Source organism: Indicator indicator, chromosome 16, assembly GCF_027791375.1.
Source record: "Indicator indicator isolate 239-I01 chromosome 16, UM_Iind_1.1, whole genome shotgun sequence".
NCBI lineage: Eukaryota > Metazoa > Chordata > Aves > Piciformes > Indicatoridae > Indicator > Indicator indicator.
This window is the reverse complement of record NC_072025.1, coordinates 1,341,675-1,360,788: the sequence shown is the minus strand read 5'-3', so window position 1 is coordinate 1,360,788 and position 19,114 is coordinate 1,341,675. Positions and strand designations below refer to the sequence as shown.

The 19,114-nt window shown below is 55.0% G+C and overlaps 1 protein-coding gene across 1 annotated transcript in view; it reads left to right on the top strand.

The window, feature by feature from the left end:
* Nucleotides 1-19,114, top strand: part of MYO9A (myosin IXA) — a 189,488-nt gene that overhangs the window by 67,301 nt on the left and 103,073 nt on the right. The window contains exons 7-9 of the mRNA XM_054388264.1: nt 27-124; nt 3,562-3,688; nt 16,141-16,230. Coding sequence (XP_054244239.1) covers nt 27-124; nt 3,562-3,688; nt 16,141-16,230 — 315 coding nt within the window. The remainder of the gene's footprint in view (nt 1-26; nt 125-3,561; nt 3,689-16,140; nt 16,231-19,114) is intronic.

The following is a 19,114-nucleotide window of genomic DNA, read 5'->3' as shown; positions in this document are numbered from 1 at the left end:
TGATCTGCTGTGTTTGCCCCCCCCAGGACTGCTTCTCGGTGGAAGGGGAGGACCTGAAGCACGACTTTGAGCGGTTGCAGCTGGCCATGGAGATGGTGGGGTTCCTGCCCAGGACACGCAGACAGTGAGTTTGTTTTCCATCTGAGCAGCTTGAAGCTGTAAATGAAACCATCAGAAGGAGTGTGGCAGCTGCCCTGCCTCCCTCCAGCTCAACAATGAACCTACCAGCCTGCTGTGGAGGAATGCTAAAGCACTTGATGATCTCAGAGGTCTTCTCCAGCCTCAATAATTTCTGTGCTTCTGTGGTGCCCTCTGGGTGCCTACTGTCCTTGGAAGTGTTCAAAGCCAGCTTGGGCAGGGCCTGAAATTGTGCCAGGGGAGGGTTAGGTGGGGGATGAGGAAAGATTTCTTTGCTGCAAGAGTGGTCAGGGATTGGAACAGGCTGGGTTCAGTTTTGGGGTCTTCACTCCCAGAAGGACATTGAGGAGCTGGAGGAGGTCCAGAGAAGGGCAACAAAGGGGGGAAAGAGAACTGGGGAGGAGCAGCTGAGGGAGCTGGGGGTGTTTGGTGTGGGGAAGAGGAAGCTGAGGGGAGACCTCTTTGTTCTCTAGAGCTCCCTGGGAGGAGGCTGCAGTGAGGTGGGGTTGGTTTTTTTCCCTAGTCTCAGGTGACAGAAGGAGGCAGGATCAGAGGTGAGGTCTCAGCAGGGCAGAGTCAAGAGGCAGAATCCCTTCTCTTGCCCTTCTCCCTTCCACAGTTCAAGCCTCCCTGTCTTTGCCACAGCCCAAGCAAGGCACAAAAGCAGGGAACAGTGACTGGTTTGGTTCCATTGTGCCTCTGGACTCAGCTCTGGGGAGGCCACACCTCCAGTGCTGGGTTCAGTTTGGGGCCCTCAATGCAAGAAGGACATTGAGGGAATGGAGCAGGGCCAGAGAAGGGCAACAAAGGTGGGGAAGGGTCTGGAGAAGAGGGCTGGGGAGGAGCAGCTGAGGGAGCTGGGGGTGTTTAGTGTGGAGAAGAGGAGGCTGAGGGAGACCTCATTGCTCTCTACAGCTCCCTGAGAGGAGGTTGCAGGGAGCTGGGGGTTGGGCTCTGCTCCTTAGCATCAGGTAATAGAGAGGAAATGTCCTGAAATTGTGCTAGGGGAGGGTTAGGTTGGAGATGAGGAAGAATTTCTTTGCTGCAGGAGTGGTGTGAGGGATTGGAAGAGGCTGCCCAGGGAGGTGGTGGAGTCCCCATCCCTGGAGGTGTTCCAGAACCCTGTGGCCATGGCACCTGGGGCCATGGTTTGGTGGCCATGGTGGGGTTGGGTTGCTGGTTGGCCTGGAGGAGCCTGGAGGCCTTTTCCATATCCATGTGGCTATATCTCTATACAGAGATCCACCTCACATCATGGATTGTTATAAGCTGTTTGCATATGGGATCTGTTGCGTGATGACCTTTCCAACCCAAATAATTCTCTGATTCTAGTGGAGGATGTTCCTGCCCATGGTGGGGCAGTGGAGCAAGATGAGCTTGATGGATTCACTCCTGTTACATTCCCAGCAGGCTTCCTTCTCTTTCCAGAGCCAGGTTTCAGCACAAGGTTTTTCTAAAGCCAGTTTGGGGGGAGGGAGGGAGTTCAGCTGATGGAGAGAAGCAATCAGTAAGCATCAGGCCTGAGCTGGGTTGGATGTCACAGTCAATCCCAGCCATCATTTTTCTTGGCACACAGGGTCTTGTGTTCCTCCTTGTGAATTTTGCTTGTCAAAATCCAGTGCAGTCTTCCCTCTGTGAGCAAATTTATTCTGCTTGGTGTTGTAGAGCTGCAACAGGAGTAAATCACCACCTGCAGCTCAGCAGAGCAAGGAATCACAGAATGGCTCAGGTTAGAAGGGACCTCAGAGATCATCTACTTCAACCCCCTGCCATGGGAAGGGACACCTCTCAACTGGACTTGGGTGCCCAAGGTCCTCATCCAGCCCGGCCTCAAACACCTCCAGGCAAGAGGCATCCACAATCTCCCTGGGCAACCTGTTCCAGTGTCTCACCAGCCTCATACTGAAGAACTTCTTCCTCAGCTCCACTCTAACCCTGCTCTGCCTCAGCTTCAAACCATTCCCCCTTGGCCTGTCTCTGGACACCCTCAGGAGAAGTCCCTCTGCAGCCTTCCTGCAGGATCCCTTCAGCTGTTGGAAGGCAGCTGGAAAGTGCTCTTGGGGTCTTCTCCTCTCCATGCTGAACACCCCTAGCTCCCTCAGCCTGTCCTCATAGCAGAGCTGTTCCAGCCATGGATCATTCTTGTGGCCTCCTCTGGACTCACTCCAATAGCTCTGGGTCCTTCTTATGGTGGGGACACCAGAACTGGAGGCAGCACTCGAGGTGGGGTCTCAGCAGAGCAGACTCAAGGAAGGATGTCTGCAGTTTCTCTCTACTTTTCGATTTGACTTCCATGGCAAAGTTCAGCTGTGACCTTTGTTCAAGCAGTGACAGGGGAGAGATGTTGACAATTGCATCCCTGTGGTCCACAAGGATTCAATATCCTGATCCTAGAGGTGGGGAAGGGCTGGCTTGGAAGGTGCAGGTGGTGTCCAAGCAAAGCAGGGCTGTGAGTGGCTTCCCGGTCTGGAGCAGCAGAGGTGTGGGCAGCAGGAGCAGGGAGGTTGTGCTCCAGTACTCAGCAGTGCTGAGGCTGGGCTCACTTTTGGGCTCCTCACTCCAAGAAGGTCATGGAGGGGCTGGAGCATGCCCAGAGGCAGTGAGGGTAGGGAGACACTGGCACAGGTTGCCCAGGGAGGCTGTGGCTGCCTTGTGCCTGGAGGTGTTCAAGGCTACATTGGATGAGGCCTTGAGCAGCCTGGGCTGGTGGGAGGTGTCCCTGCCCATGGCAGGGGGGTTGGAGCTGAATGAGCTTTGAGGTCCCTTCCAAGCCAACCCATTCTGGGAATCTCTGAATCTCCAAAGCATCTCCCATGGCTGTTTAGCACCTGGAGCATTACAGACACAGAATCACAGAATCAATAATGTTGGAAAAGACCTCAAGGATCATCAGAGTCCAACCTGTCACCCAGGAACTCATGACTACTAAACCATGGCACCAGCTCCACAAAGCCACTCTTCTGCCTGGTCCCTTCCAGTCTTTTATCATCTGAACAGAACAGGACTTCTTCTCAGCCTGGGGAAGAGAAGGCTGCAGGGAGACCTTAAAGCAGCCTTGCAGTACCTGAAGGAGCTCCAGGAGAGCTGGGGAGGGACTTTTGATGAGGGCTGGGAGTGCCAGGATGAGGGACAATGGCTTTGATCTGGGAGAGGGGAGATGCAAGGCTGGAGAGGAAGAAGAAATTCTTGGTAGTGAGGGTTGTCACAGGCTGCCCAGGGAAGCTGTGGCTGCCTCCTGCCTGGAGGTGTTCAAGGCCAGGCTGGACAAGACCTTGAGCAGCCTGAGTTGGTGGGAGATGTCCCTGCCCATGGCAGGGGGTTGGAGCTGGATGATCTTTGTGGTCTTTTCCAACCCACCCCACTCTATGGATTGTGTGCAGTCCAAGCCAGGTGGGTGCCAAGGGCTTTTCCTCTTTGCTGTAGGATTTTCTCCCTGCTGTCGGCGATCCTGCACCTGGGCAACATCCGCTACAAGAAGAAGCCTTACAGGGACGACTCCATCGACATCTGCAACCCGGAGGTGCTGCCCATTGTCTCAGACCTGCTGGAGGTGAGCCTTGGCTGTCCACCTGTCAGGAAATCTGGGCCTTGAGATATTCATGTTTCTCTCTCTGGTACCTTCCCACAGGCTGTGACTGTGATTCAAGTGGCTCTTGGCTCAGGGAGGGCTGGGGGCCTCTCCCTGTGCCCAGTTCCTGCTCTGGAGCTTGCCCCAGGCTCAGAGAGGGCTGGGGGCCTCGCCCTGTGCCCAGTTCCTGCTCTGGAGCTTGCCCCAGGCTCAGAGAGGGCTGGGGGCCTCTCCCTGTGCCCAGTTCCTGCTCTGGAGCTTGCCCCAGGCTCAGGGAGGGCTGGGGGCCTCTCCCTGTGCCCAGTTCCTGCTCTGGAGCTTGCCCCAGGCTCAGAGAGGGCTGGGGGCCTCTCCCTGTGCCCAGTTCCTGCTCTGGAGCTTGCCCCAGGCTCAGAGAGGGCTGGGGGCCTCTCCCTGTGCCCAGTTCCTGCTCTGGAGCTTGCCCCAGGCTCAGAGAGGGCTGGGGGCCTCTCCCTGTGCCCAGTTCCTGGTCTGGAGCTTGCTCTTGGCTCAGAGAGAATCATAGAATCAGTCAGGGCTGGAAGGGACCACAAGGCTCCAACCCCCCTGCCATGGGCAGGGACACCTCACACTACATCAGGCTGGCCAGAGCCTCATCCAGCCTGGCCTTAAACACCTCCAGGGATGGGGCCTCAACCACCTCCCTGGACAACCCATTCCAGGCTCTCACCAGTGTAAAGTGTTGAGAGGGCTGGGGGCCTTTCTCCTCTCATGCCCAGTTCCTGCCCTGGAGCTTGCCCTTGGCTCAGTGAGGGTAAGGACCTCTCACCTCTCATGCCCAGGTCACAGTCTGGAGCTTTTCCTTAGCTTGGAGGGGGCTAGGGGCCTCTCTCTCTCTCTCTCTCTCTCTGGTGTGCTCCATTGCTGGGCTGTAGCCTTTCTGTGGTAGGATTCAGTTCTCTTGGAGCTTTTCCCCTTTCTGCCTTGATGCAGGTGCAAGGCCCAGGCATAGTTTGTTGCCTGTCAGGACAGACCCTTCAGCTGCTACTCTGGCAGCACTTGCCTCTTGTTGCTTGCTGGGTGAGCACAAGGCAAGTTGCTTGACTTCTCCTCTGCTTTAAATACTGTCCCAAGACAATTAATGCCCTTTGGTAACAGAGAAACCTGATAGCTGAACCTATAGGATGGGGCAGCCAGGCTGGAGAACAGCCAGGCAGAGAGGGACCTGGGGGTCCTGGCTGACTGCAGCTGAACAGGAGCCAGCAGCGTGCCCGGGTGGCCAAGAAGGTCAATGGCATCCTGGCCTGGGTCAGGAACAGTGTGGCCAGCAGGAGCAGGGAAGTCATCCTGCCCTGTGCTCAGCACTGGTTAGAGCACACCTGGAGTCCTGTGTCCAGTTCTGGGCCCCTCAGGTTAAGAAAGATGTTGAGATGCTGGAAGGTGTCCAGAGAAGGGCAACAAGGCTGGGGAGGGGTCTGGAGCACAGCCCTGTGAGGAGAGGCTGAGGGAGCTGGGGGTGTTCAGCCTGGAGAAGAGGAGGCTCAGGGCAGACCTCATTGCTGTCTACAACTACCTGAAGGGAGGTTGTAGCCAGGTGGGGGTTGGGCTCTGCTCCCAAGCACCCAGGGACAGAAGGAGAGGACACAGCCTCAAGCTGCACCAGGGGAGGTTTGGGCTGATGTTAGGAAGAAATTCTTCCCAGACAGAGAGACTGGCCCTTGGAATGTGCTGCCCAGGGAGGTGGTGGAGTCACCATCCCTGGAAGTGTTCACAACCATCCTGGATGAGGCCCTGAGTGCCATGGGTGAGTTGATCAGATGGTGCTGGGTGATAGGCTGGACTGGATGAACTCTGAGGTCTTTTCCATCCTGGTGAGTTCTGTGATTCTGTGATGTCCAAACATGCCCAGGGGCACACACAGTTCCCAGCTGTGTCACAAGCAGTGTCACCCCTGCTGCACATTGCCCTGCACCATCTGGAGCCTGGGAGGTGTCCAGGTGTGCACACTCAGAGGTGCTCAGCCGATTCTCTGGGTTAGGGCATGTTTTGGGGGTTCACCCTGCAGGGCACCATCCTGCCATGCTCACACCTACCAAGCCCCCTCTGACCTGCAGTAGAATTCCTTTCTAGTTTCACTGCAGTTCTCAGGCTTGCCATCTGCATGGGCTGCTGGTGTTGGCCAGGAGAGCTTTAATCCAGGGGAATTGCCTTCCCTTGCTCCTCAGCTTCATGTTTCATGGAGTGAAAAGTATTCTTCCTGTGGTGAAAATTGTGAAGTTCTATGTGGAAAGCAAACTCAGTGGTCAGCAATATAGCTTCTTCAATCACCCATCCTTGGCTCCCTCACCAGAATTCTCTGATGCTCTCTGATTTCCTAGTTTCAAGGTTTTGATAAGAGACCTGAGCAATCATCAGACCTTCAGCCCGCTCCTCTGCTCCAGGGGGTGGCTGCAGAGCCCCACCAGGAGCAGGCAGTGGTCACATGGAGCTCAGAAGCCAACCCTGTGCTGGGCTGCATCAAAAGCAGGGAGAGCAGCAGGACCAGGGAGGTGATGATGAGACCCCACCTGCAGCACTGCCTCCAGTTCTGGTGTCCCCAGCACAAGAAGGACCTGCAGCTGTTGGAGAGGTTCCAGAAGAGGCCACCAAGATGATCAGAGGACTGCAGAACCTCCCTTGTGGGGCCAGGCTGGGAGAGTTGGGGCTGTTCAGCCTGGAGAAGAGAAGGCTCCAGGGACACCTCAGAGCAGCCTTCCAGTACCTGAAGGGGCTCCAGGAGAGCTGGGGAGGGACTTTGGACAAGGGCTGGGAGTGCCAGGATGAGGGACAATGGCTTTGAGCTGGGAGAGGGGAGATGGAGAGTGGAGATGGGGAAGAAATTCTTTCCAGTGAGTGTGGGGAGAGACTGGAACAGGTTGCCCAGGGAAGTTGTGGATGTCCCCTCCCTGGAGGTGTTGAAGGCCAGGCTGGATGAATCCTTTAGCAAGCTGGGCTGGTGGGAGGTGTCCCTGCCCATGGCAGGGGTTGGATCTGGATGATCTTTGGAGGTCCCTTCCAAGCCAACCCATTCTATGCATCTAGGAATCTGTGAGCTGCTGGCCTCGCTGGCTGGGCTTTGCTCTCTGTTGTTACCCTGCCAGCACCCACAAAGGTTGTGCTGGAGATGCTGGAGGAGGCTTCTCATCCCTTTAGTGCCTCTTCATGGACCTGGTCCCAGGTACTGTGTTCTTCTGTGGTGCTGTCAGCTGTCTGAGGTCCTTTGTTTGTCCTCTGTGAGTCACTGCAGTGCTAATGTGGTTTGAGAAGAGTTTGTAGCTCTCAGCCCATATGGCCCAGGGCCATTCCTGGGTCTGCAAATCAGGGCAGAAGCCCTGAGGAACCTCTTAGGAGAGCTGCTCCCTTAGGCCAGGCAGGTTCTGAAGCTGTGGCATTAGCTTTCTTGTGCAGAGGTCAGGCCCTGGCACAGGCTGCCCAGGGAGGTGGTGGAGTCCCCATCCCTGGAGCTGTTCCAGATTCATGTGGCCATGGCACTTGGGACCATGGTTTGACAGCCATGGTGGGGTTGGGTTGAAGGTTGGACTGGATGATCTCAGAGGGCATTTCCACCTGAAACAGTTCTCTGATCCTCTGAAAAGCCTTCACTTCCCTCAGCCAGCTTGGCCTGCACTTGCCTCATGTTCAGGAGCAGAATGCCCCTCTAGCTGTGGGTGTAGGTGACCAGAAGCTCTCCTGCTGCCTCACTTTTCTTGAGCCACCCCAGACCACTTGTCAGTCGACAGGACACTGAGGTGTTGTCCTCCCAGCTGTTAGCTGCAGCCCTTTGCACTCCCTGCACAAGGTGGAAGGTTTTAAGGCAGCATCAGAAGGAGACTGTTCCTCTTGAGTCCACCTGCTGCTCACCCCCTTCCTTCCTGAAGTCTCTGTAGGACCATCTCAGCACCTCAAGAGCACCTCAGGGGTTTCCATAACACTTCATGAATGCTTTGGAGGGAGGGAGGGGAAAGCTGCTGTAAAATGTGGGATCTGAGTTGCTGGAGGCTTTTTGCCTCTCAGCCTTGGAGTCTGCAGAAATAAACAGAAGGAGAACACGAGCTGGGAGGAGGAGGTTGTTGATCTTAGCCTGTGACAAATGGCCACAGCCAGAGTGCCAAGGCCTTGAAGGAGCAACTGTTTGTGAAAAGAGCTTGGAAGAAGAGAGGGGCTTGGAGAGCTGAAAACCTTCCAGCCTTCAGGGCCCTGCCCTTACTTTGTGCTACAAAAAAACTCTCCTGCAACATCTGTGCCCTGTGAGGCATGGGCTGGGCTTGTGGGGCTGTGCCTGGCTCTCAAGAGGAGCCAACATGTGCCCAGCTGGCCAAGAAGGACACCAGCAGCCTGGCCTGGAGCAGCAGTGGTGTGGTCAGCAGGAGCAGGGCAGGGATTGTCCCCCTGGACTCAGCACTGGGGAGGCCACACCTGGAGTGCTGGGGTCAGTTTTGGTTCCTCGCTCCCAGAAGGACATTGAGGGCTGGAGCAGGTCCAGAGAAGGGCAACAGAGCTGGGGATGACCTCTGAGGTCCCTTCCAACCTGAGCCATTCTATGAAGAACATCAGCTCAGGGGCTGGTGGGGGATGGCACAAGGAGCTGTTCAGACCTCTGCAGACCCCTGTGTTTGCTGGCAAATGTAGACCTTGGGAGTGTTTGGTTGCTGAGGAATGCTGCATTTGGACTGCTTTGGTCAGTAACCATCTGGTAGCCTCTGCCTTGGTGTGGGCTCACAGCATCCCTCTTGCCTCTGGGCCAAGGGATGGTGCAGGACTCACTTTTATTGCAGGCTCTGCACAGCTGCAGCCTGCTGGAGAAGTTTCCACATTTTGCCTGCAGAGCTGAAATTGCCACTGGGGAGGCCACAGCTTGAGTGCTGGTTCAGTTTTGGGGCCCTGACTGCAAGAAGGACATTGAGGAGCTGGAGCAGGTCCAGGGAAGAGGAAGGAAGGGGAAGGATCTGGAGAAGAGGGCTGGGGAGGAGCATCTGAGGGAGCTGGGGGTGTTTGGTGTGGAGAAGAGGAGGCTGAGGGAGACCTCATTGCTCTCTACAGCTCCCTGAGAGGAGGCTGGAGCCAGGTGGGGGTTTGGCTCTGCTCCCTAGCATCAGGTGAGGGTGGGGAGACACTGGAACAGGCTGCCCAGGGAGGTCATGGATGCCCTCTACATGGAGGGGTTCAAAGCCAGGTTGGATGAGGCCTGGAGCAACCTGGTCTGGTGGGAGGTGTCCCTGCCATGTTGGAACTGGATGATCTTGCAGGTCCCTTCCAAGCCAACCCATTCTGGGATTTTGTGGATCTCGGAGTGGTTATTCAGGTTTGCCCCTAAGGGAGGATGAAAGGGTTCAAACAGATGGAAGATCATTACAGAGATTAGCCATTGCACTTCAGATTGGTTTAGACTGGAGATGAGGCCAAATTCTTTGCTGTAAGAGTAGTCAGGAATTGGGACAGGCTGCCCAGGGAGGTGGTGGAGTCCCCATCCCTGGAGGTGTTCAAGAAAGTTGTGGCCATGGCACACGGGGACATGGTTTGGTGGCCATGGTGGCTTGGGCTGATGGTTGGACTGGATGATCTGAGGGCTTTTCCAGCCCAAACAATTCTATGATTCTATCAGATACTGGAAGAGCTTCCCCAGGGAGGTGGTGGACTCTCCACCCCTGGAGGTGTTCCAGAAACCTTTGGCCATGGGACTTGGGGCCATGGTTTGGTGGCCATGGTGGAGTTGGGTTGCTGGTTGGCCTGGATGAGCTCAGAGGCCTTTTCCAACCCAAACAATTCTATGACTCATTTGTTAGCTTCTTAAAACTCTCCAAATGAAGCTGATGACTTCTTCCCAGCCAGAAACCAGAGCCATTGGCTGAAACATTTGCCACTGTCCCTCCTGGGTAATCATTTTCATTACCCTTTTGTTGTGGTCCCCGAGCAGCAGACAGTTTTGCTTTTCATGCCACTGTTGCTGAAAATATGAATTGGCTTGAAAGAAGTCATTAGTCTTGGCTGTTCTCACTGAGACTGAAAACTCCTCTTGGAATCAAAATCCTGGGAGCTGACAAACAGTTGCAGTGCTTTGCCTGCAGCCCCTGGGTGCTTGGGCAGGACAGTTGGCCTTGAGTGGAGCAAAATGCTGGAAGGAACCAGCCCTGTTGAGATCTGATACTTGCTTGGGGAAGTGGGGTGGGGTTTGGAGTTCCTCCTTTTTGTTTCTTAAGTGACTTGCTGGAATTGTTCCGCCAAGGAGAAAAAAAATCCAGCTGGTCTTTGTGGAAGGGCTGTGAGCAGCAGGAGCTGAGCTGGCTGTCAGAAGAGGGACTCTGGTGGGGTGGTAGCCTTCTTGGGCAGGAGGGGAACCAACAGCCTGCCTAAGATGAAGCATTTACAACAAAGCTTAGGGTGTCTGCTCCCTCCAAAGGAGGGGGGGAGGTGCACAGGCTTGGCTGGGTGCACTCTTCCCTGGGTGAGAAACTGGCTGATGGCTGAGCCCAGGGAGCAGTGGGGAAGGGAGTTATTAGCTCCAGGTGGTGTCTGCTCACCAGTGGTGGTCCCCAGGGCTCACTCTGGGGCCAGTTCTCTTTAACAGCTTCATCAATGATCTGGGGGAGGGGATTGAGGCACCCTCAGTGTGCCAAGTTGGGTGGCTGTGTTGTTTGCTGGAGTCTGGGGAGACTCTGCAGAGGAATCTGGCTGGGCTGGATTGGTGAGTCGAGGTCTGGGGTGAGGTTCAAGAGGGTCAAGTGCCAGGTGCTGCACTTGGGTCACAGCAGCCCCATGAATGCTTCAGGCTTGGGGCAGAGTGGCTGGAAACTGCTTGGTGAAAAAGGACCTGGGGGTGTTGGTCAACAGCCAGGGTGTGCCCAGCTGGCCAAGAAGGCAACCAGCAGCCTGGCCTGGAGCAGCAGTGGTGTGGGCAGCAGGAGCAGGGCAGGGATTGTCCCCCTGGACAGGGCACTGCTGAGGCCACAGCTTGAGTGCTGGGTTCAGTTCTGGGCTCCTGACTCCAAGGACATTGAGGGGCTGGAGCAGGCCACTTCTTGTGTGCTGGGTTCAGTAGTGGAATACTGCAACAGGTTGCCCAGGGAGGTGGTTGAAGAGAAGAGAAGGCTCCAGGGAGACCTCAGAGCAGCCTGCCAGTACCTGAAGGGGGCTACCAGAAGGCTGCAGAGGGACTGTTCCCAAAGGCCTGCAGGGACAGGCCCAGGGGCAATGGTTTGAAATGAGAGCAGAGCAGATTGAGATTGGAGGTGAGGAACAAGTTCTGCAGCAGGAGGCTGCTGGAACACTGCAACAGGTTGCCCAGGGAGGTGGTTGAGGCTCCATCCCTGGAGATACTCAAGGTGAGGCTGGACAGGGCTGTGAGCAACCTGCTCTGGTGGAGGATGTCCCTGCTGAGTGCAGGGGTGTGGTGGTTTGAGCTCTGAATTTAGGAGCTCAAATGATAATAGATACAAATTCCTCCCCCAGCCCTTCTCCCTTTTTTCTCGTCAGGGTGGAGAGAGAGAGAAGAAGAAAAAAAAAAAAAAAACTTGTGAAAGAAATATTCTGAAGTCGGTTTGGAAGTAGGAGGAGTAAATTTTTTTTCTGTTCTCACAAAAGGGAAAGGAAAAAAATAATTTTTTACATACATATATATATATATCAGTAACAGGGGGGGGTTCACAGAGGTGAGGGATGAGGGTAAGTGGGGAAAAAGTATACAAAGCCAAGCCTGGATGGCCTTGTGTTCCCCTGGATGTCGGTGGATTCAGTTGACAGAGAGAAAGGGCCCCAGCCACGTGGTCCAGTGCAGGAGACAGTGACAGCAACAGCAGCAGGAAGTCTTCTCGAGCAGACGAGGCAGGAAAAAGGGGAGAGCAGCAAGATATCTGCCCTTTTTATAGGCTTGCTGGACAGGAATGGGAAGTGGAATAGACCACCTCTGAGTCAGGGGACCACCTTCTCCCAGCAGGGGAGGGGCCAAGCCCTCCCCAGATTAAATTTCTTTTGTCCACCTGGGGCTGGGTTCTTCTCAGCCCCATCCAGGATGGGTGTGCCCCAGCACAAGGGGGTTGGACTGGGTGACCTTCAGGGGTCCATTCAGCTCAGCATCTGTTGGGGGAGCAAAGTGCAGGAGAGGCTTTTGGGCAGACTCTGCAGGTTTCATTTACAGCAGGCCCCTGGTGCCATTTGTTTTACTGGGGAGGAAGGACTCAGGCCCTGGACCAGGGGAGGCTTCCTGGCAGGTTAGTCCCAGCCTTTGTTTCAGCTTGGTTGAAGTGTGGCACCAGAACAGCCTCCTTGGAGCTGCCTGATGGATCCAGCAGGCATGGAGCCCTCTGCTGCAGGTATCACAGCTCCTCTGCAGCAGCTGGAGAGCCCTGGGGGGAAATGGTGTGTTTCTGGGGAAAAAAGAACCTAGAAAGGTTGATTTGTGGGCCTGGGATCAAAAGCAATCTGTGAGAGAGGATCTGGGGTCAGTTGACTTTCAGAGGGCCTGTTCTGCTTTTTCCATTAGAAGAGCAGCAACACTGGGACATTAGGAACCTTTACTGACACTGGAATTATTTCCATGGATGGAGAATTGAGTCAGGAAGAGTCACTGAAGGGCAACAGAGCTGGGGAAGGGTCTGGAGAAGAGGGCTGGGCAGGAGCAGCTGAGGGAGCTGAGGGGGTTTGGTGTGGAGAAGAGGAGGCTGAGGGAGACCTCATTGCTCTCTACAGCTCCCTGGGAGGAGGCTGCAGTGAGGTGGGGGTTGGGCTCTTCTACCTAGTATCAAATGATAGAAGGAGAGGAAATGGCCTCAAATTGCACCAAATTGGAGATGAGGAAAAATTTCTTTGCTGTAGAGTGCTCAGGGATTGGCACAGGCTGCCCAGGGAGGTGGTGGAATCCTCATCCCCAGAGGTGTTCAAGGAACCTGTGGCCATGGCACCTGGGGAGATGGTTTGATGGCCATGGTGGGGTTGGGTTGCTGGTTGGACTGGATGATCTCCAAAGGCTTTTCCACCAGAAATCATTCTCTAAGACAAATCAGAATCACAGACTGGGCTGGGTCAGAAGGGACCTCTAAAGGCCATCTGTGTCCAACCCCACTGCAGTCAGCAGGGACACCTTCAACTGCCCAGGGAAAATGCTGCCTCCCTGGAGGGGTTGAAGGCCAGGTTGGATGAGGCCTTGGGCACGCTGGGCTGGTGGGAGGTGTCCCAGCCCATGGTGGGGGTTGGAACTGAATGGTCTTGAAGGTCCCTTCCAACAATCTGTGATTCAAAGCAGGTTTCTCAGAGCCCCAAACTGCCTGAGCTGGACTGGTTCCAGAGATGAGGCATCTCCCACCTCTCTGGGCAGCCTCTTGCTGTGTCTTTGCTCCCTGGAGTGGTTTTCTCTTCAGTTTTCAGGCTCAGGGAAGCAGCCTCAGTGCAGGTCAAGGTAAATGTGAGTTATGAAGCCTCCTAAATTAGTTGTGCCAGATCTTCCTGCCTTGCTGCTGTTAGCTTCTGGAGTTCATGTCAGCCTCCAGGGGAGATTTATGTCCTTGCTTCTACTCAGAAATGGTCTTCAGCTTCCCAGAGAGATTCCACAGATGTTGTGCTCCTCACGTGGTGAAGATCTTGGAAAGGAATTGGGGAGCAGAGGGAGGTGAGGATTTCCAGGCAGCTAGTGCTTGCTTCCAGCTTTCCCTTCTGGATCCATTTTCCAGACAAAGGTTTGGGGCTCAGAAGGTGATGGAATGCTTTGGATTGGAGGGGACCTCCAAAGATCACCTAGTGCAACCCCCCTGCAATCAACAGGGACATCTTCACCTTCATCAAATGCAAAGCTCCCAGACAGCTTTCTGGTTGTTTGAAAGCAAGTCTGAGGAAGAGGTTCAGCCCAGCTGAGCTGGGAGCTGGTAGAACTCTGGGGTTGGTTTTCAGGTGCTCCATTCCAGGCAGCTCCTGAACAAAACCCTCAGTGCTGCAATCCTTTTCTCAGAGAGGGGAGGAGAGACTGAAAGTGATGTTTTCATGCTCTCCAGTTGGAAAGGGTTCAGCTTTCTTCAGCTGCTCCAACATTACAAGCCCAGCATTGCTGGAGAAGCAATCCCTGCCTGCCTTGGCCTCAGCCCAGCCCTCGCTGGAGCCTGCTGGCCGGCGGCTCCCCGCGGAGGCTGCGAGCCGTGGCAGTGCTGCTGGTCACCCTTCACTGCCTTTTACAGCTCTGCTCACCCAGCCCTCTCAGCATCCATCTCACTTGCATGTGGCTTCCTACAGCTGTATTTTGTCCCTGTAATTAAGATCTAAGCTCCTGTGGGCCGTGGATGCTTTCCCTAGAGGGAAAAGCAAAGCCTGTGCTAGAGCAGCGGAGAGAAAAACTCCCCCTGCAGAGCTCAGACCTGCAGCTCCCAGGGTGCAGCATGAAGAAGCAAGCTGGGCTCTCCCCTGTGCTGCTCTGCTCTGATGACTTTTGTCTCTGTTTTAGTGTGTCCTGCTTGCTGGAGGGAAAAAGCATGAGATGTATGTGATGGGAAGGCTGCAGGGACCTCCTTGCACCAGGTATCCTTGGCATGGGCCGAGGGTGTCCTTAGAAAGCTCTTCCTGCCCCCTCCTTGGCATCAGGACTCAGCTACCTCCAAGCTGTGACCTTAAATGAAAATTAGGAGTCTTTGGCTCTGCCCAGGGAGTTGGCTCTCAGAAGTGATGAAGCAATCAAGAGCAAGCTTCAGTGGATGCGAATTGCAGGCAGGGCCCTGGGGAGAGGCAGGGATTATGTTCACCTCCTTGCCAAGGCTGCTTGGGCACAGCAGAATGGTTCAATGCCACCCCTCCAACAGCTCTGGAGGTGGAGGAGGCCCATCTGCAGGGCTCATCCATCAGGAGAGGAGAGGGAGAAGGAAACCAGAAAGAACTCTGCTCTTGTCAGACCCCACCTCCAGTGCTGTGCCCAGTTCAGGTGTCCCCAGTGTAAGGACATGGAACTGTTGAAGCCAGTCCAGAGGAGGCCACAAGGATGACCCAAGGGCTGGAGCAGCTCTACTGTGAGGGAGCTGGGGGTGTTCAGCCTGGAGAGGAGAAGACTCTGGGGGACCTTAGAGCTGTCTTCCAATAGCTGAAGGGATCCTACAGGAAGGCTGCAGAGGGACTTCTCATGAGGGTGTCTGGAGACAGGCCAAGGGGGAATGGTTTGAAGCTGAGGCAGAGCAGGGTGAGACTGGAGCTGAGGAAGAGGTTCTTTAGTCTGAGGCTGGTGAGACTCTGGGACAGGCTGTCTCCTCCCTGTTCAAGGCCAGGCTGGATGAGGATCTTGAGCAACCTGGGCTGGTTGGAAGTGTCCCTGCCCATGGCAAGGGGTTGGAGGAGATGACTTCTGAGGTCCCTTCCAACCTGAGCCATTCTATGAAGAACATCAGCTCAGGGGCTGGTGGGGGATGGCACAAGGAGCTGTTCAGACCTCTGCAGACCCCTGTGTTTGCTGGCAAATGTAGACCTTGGGAGTGTTTGGTTGCTGAGGAATGCTGCATTTGGACTGCTTTGGTCAGTAACCATCTGGTAGCCTCTGCCTTGGTGTGGGCTCACAGCATCCCTCTTGCCTCTGGGCCAAGGGATGGTGCAGGACTCACTTTTATTGCAGGCTCTGCACAGCTGCAGCCTGCTGGAGAAGTTTCCACATTTTGCCTGCAGAGCTGAAATTGCCACTGGGGAGGCCACAGCTTGAGTGCTGGTTCAGTTTTGGGGCCCTGACTGCAAGAAGGACATTGAGGAGCTGGAGCAGGTCCAGGGAAGAGGAAGGAAGGGGAAGGATCTGGAGAAGAGGGCTGGGGAGGAGCATCTGAGGGAGCTGGGGGTGTTTGGTGTGGAGAAGAGGAGGCTGAGGGAGACCTCATTGCTCTCTACAGCTCCCTGAGAGGAGGCTGGAGCCATGTGGGGGTTGGGCTCTGCTGCCTGGTCTCAGATGATAGGAGGAGAGGAAATGTCCTGAAGTTGTGCCAGGGGAGGGTTAGGTTGGAGATGAGGAAAAATTTCTTTGCTGCAAAAGTGGTGAGGGATTGGCACAGGCTGCCCAGGGAGGTGGTGGAGTCCCCATCCCTGGAGGTGTTCCAGAAACCTGTGGCCATGGCACTTGGGGCCATGGTTTGATGGCCATGGTGGTGCTGAGCTGCTGGTTGGACTGGATGACCTTAGAGACCTTTTCCAACCCAAACAATTCTCTGATTCTCTATCTGGCTGTGGCAGATCAGGTTCCCTGTAATGCCCTGATGTCTGCTTCCCATGCTGGTTCTCTGTGCTGAGTTGTCTCCTCCCCACAGCTGCATTGTCCATCCACCTGCCAAGGGTTGCCAGAAGAGTTTTCTTACCTGGAATTTTGTTTTGTAATTGAATTCTTACATTTTCAATTCTCTACTTTTGACATTTCCAGACTGGCAGCTAAGCACAGAACCAATATTCTCCAAAAGCCATTCCTAGAATGTTGACTAACAGCAGGGTTTCTGTTTCAGGTGAAGGAAGAGATGCTCTTTGAGGCCCTGGTTACCAGGAAGACAGTGACAGTGGGAGAGAAGCTGATCCTGCCCTACAAACTAGCAGAGGTCTGTACATGATGGTGGTGATGATGATGGTGGTGATGGTGGTGATCATTTAATGGCTGTTGTCACTAGAAGTGCAGCTCTTGGGCTGGTTTTCCATGCTTCCAGATGTACCCTCAGCACTGGTGGAGATCCTTTCAGCTTTGATGTGTTTAAATTCCTGGAGCTGAAGCTGATATGGATGGAGCTGGCAAATGATTGACTTTCCCTTCTTTGCCATGCCTGGAAAGTGGCTTGCACTTTGTTGTCTGAGAGCCTTCAGCTGTTGTTGTGACTTCTGGGGGTGGCAATATTCTCCCAAGCAGAACTGTGTGGCACTGAGTCCATGTGGTACAAAGGCTTCCTGCACCATTCCTTAAACTCCAGCACTGTTTCATCTCGCAGAAAGTTGCTGTGGTCAGACAACCAGCTGAAGATGAGCCAGCAGTGTGCATGCACAGCCAGCAGCCTGGCCTGGAGCAGCAATGGTGTGGGCAGGAGGAGCAGGGCAGGGACTGTCCCCCTGGACTGGGCACTGGGGAGGCCACACTTTGAGTCCTGGGTTCAGTTTTGGGCTTCTCACTGCAATAAAGACATTGAGAGGCTGGGGCAGGTCCAGAGAGCAACAAATGCCTATGGTGGTGTTGAGTGGGTGACTGGATGGTCTTAGAGGGCTTCTGCAAGCCAAACAGTTCTCTGATTGAATGGTTGTTGACAGCTTTGTTCACAGTGTGCTGCTTCACTGGGCACTTCCCTTGATGGCTTTGTCTCCATGACTTGTGGTGGGCCTTGTGCCCATGCCTTGTGTTGCCCTCTGCCCCATGTGCTGGCTCTTGCCCCATGCCTTGTGTTGCCCTCTGCCCCATGTGCTGGCTCTTGCCCCATGTGTTGCTCTGGGCTTTGCCCCCAGGCATTGTGTTTGGCCTTCCCCCCAGGAGTGTGGTGAGACACTGGAACAGGCTGCCCAGAGGTGTGGTGGAGGCCCCAGCCCTGGAGACATTCAAGGCCAAACTGAGCAACCTGCTGTAGTTAAAGATGTTCCTGCTGGCTGCAGGGGGTTGGAGAAGGTGACCTTGGGGGTCCCCCCAGCCTGATGCATTTGTGAGTCTGGGACTTTGGTGCCATTTGAAGGTTAGGCAGTAATGGTGACTTTGTCAACTCTTCCTTTTAACAAGGCAGGACCTGTTGAGGCTTGCCTGCAGGCAGCTGCTCTGCTGATGGCCTTGGAGGATCTAAGTCAGCTTTATGAGCTGCAGTGTTCTGTTGAAGTCCAACAAGAAAGTAGGACTCCCAACAAAGCCAAAGCACTGCCTCCTGTGTGCCAGCAGCTGCTAGGGAAGTCATCTTCTGCTGAGCAGCTTCTTCCCAGCACACAGAGGTTTTGGTTTGCTTTGTTTGACACAGGAGGGTAGAAGATGTAGTGAGGCCCCACCTGGAATATTGCATCCAGTTCTGGGCTCCCCAGTTCAGGAGGCACAGGGATGTGCTGGAGAGAGGCCAAGGGAAAGCTCCAAGGCTGCTGAAGGGCCTGGAGCAGTGCCTGGGGAGGAGAGGCTGAGAGCCCTGGGGCTGTGCAGTCTGGAGAGGAGAAGGCTGAGAGGGATCTGATCAATGTCTGTCAACATCTGAGGGCTGGGGGTCAGGAAGGAAGGGACAGGTACAGCCTCTGCTCACTGTGCCCTGGGATAGGACAAGGATATAAACTGCAGCACTGCCCAGAGAGGTTGTGAAGTCTCCTTCTCTGGAGCCTTTCCAGGCCTGTCTGGATGTGTTCCTGTGTGACCTGTGCTGGATTCTCTGCTCCTGCTCTGGCAGAGGGGTTGGACTGGAAGTTCTCCAGAGGTCCCTACCAACCCCTACCATCCTGTGAGCCTGTGAAATGAGCTCCCATTTGAAGGTGTTTCTTCAGTGCCTGTCCTCCGGGTGTTGCAAGGTCGTGGCATGAGCCTGTGGTCCTCCAGGAAGAGCCTGCAGAGTGTGGGGCCAGCAGGGATCTCTGATCAGTGAGTCGTGGTGTGATGGCAGGAGGTTGTGTCTCACCATAGTGTTAGCCTTCAGGAGTGGTGATGGAGCTCCTGCCATGTCTGAAGGTAAGGAGAGGCAGTCAAGGATGGGAAAAGGCTGAAAGAGTTGGGATTGTTCAGCATGGAGATAAGGAGGCTCTGGGGAGACCTTCTGGTGGCCTCTCTACTTCAAGGGGCCAAGCTGCTCAGGGAGGCTGTGGCTGCCTCCTCCCTGGAGGTGCTGAAGGCCAGGCTGGATGAGGCCTTGAGCAAGCTGGGCTGGTGGGAGGTGTCCCTGCCCATGGCAGGGGCTTGGACTTAGTTGACCTTGAAGGTCCCTTCCAACCCAACCCATTCTGTGATGCTATGAATCAGAAAGCTGAGGACAGACTTCTGAGCAGGGCCTCTTGTGCCAGGACCAGAGGGGAGGGTTTCAACTGAAACAGCCTGGAGAGAAGGAAGGAATTGTTTGTGCTGAGGCTGGGGAGAGCCTGGCCCAAGCTGCCCAGACAGGAGGTGGAAGCCTCATCCCTGGAACCATTCCAGGTCAGGCTCTTTGGATTCTGAGCAACCTGCTCTAGCTGCTAATGTGCCTGCTGACTGCAGGGGGTTGGACCAGATGACCTTGGAAGGTCCCTTCCAGGCTCCAGCATTTTGTGATTCTCTGATTCTGAGGGGGGGACCTGACTTTAAAGCTACAAATCAACCCTGCTCAGAGCTGCCCTCTCTGCTTGCTGTGCCACCCATGGCCAACCTGGGCTGGACTGCAGGCCCCTGAGGGCTGCAGCCCTGCTGGCAGAGCTCCCTGTTCACCCTCACTCTGCCTCTCCAGTGCATGTCCAAATGCAATTGAGTGAGGCCACCACATCCATAACTCTTTGCTTCTCTTTCCTTCTGGCAGCTGC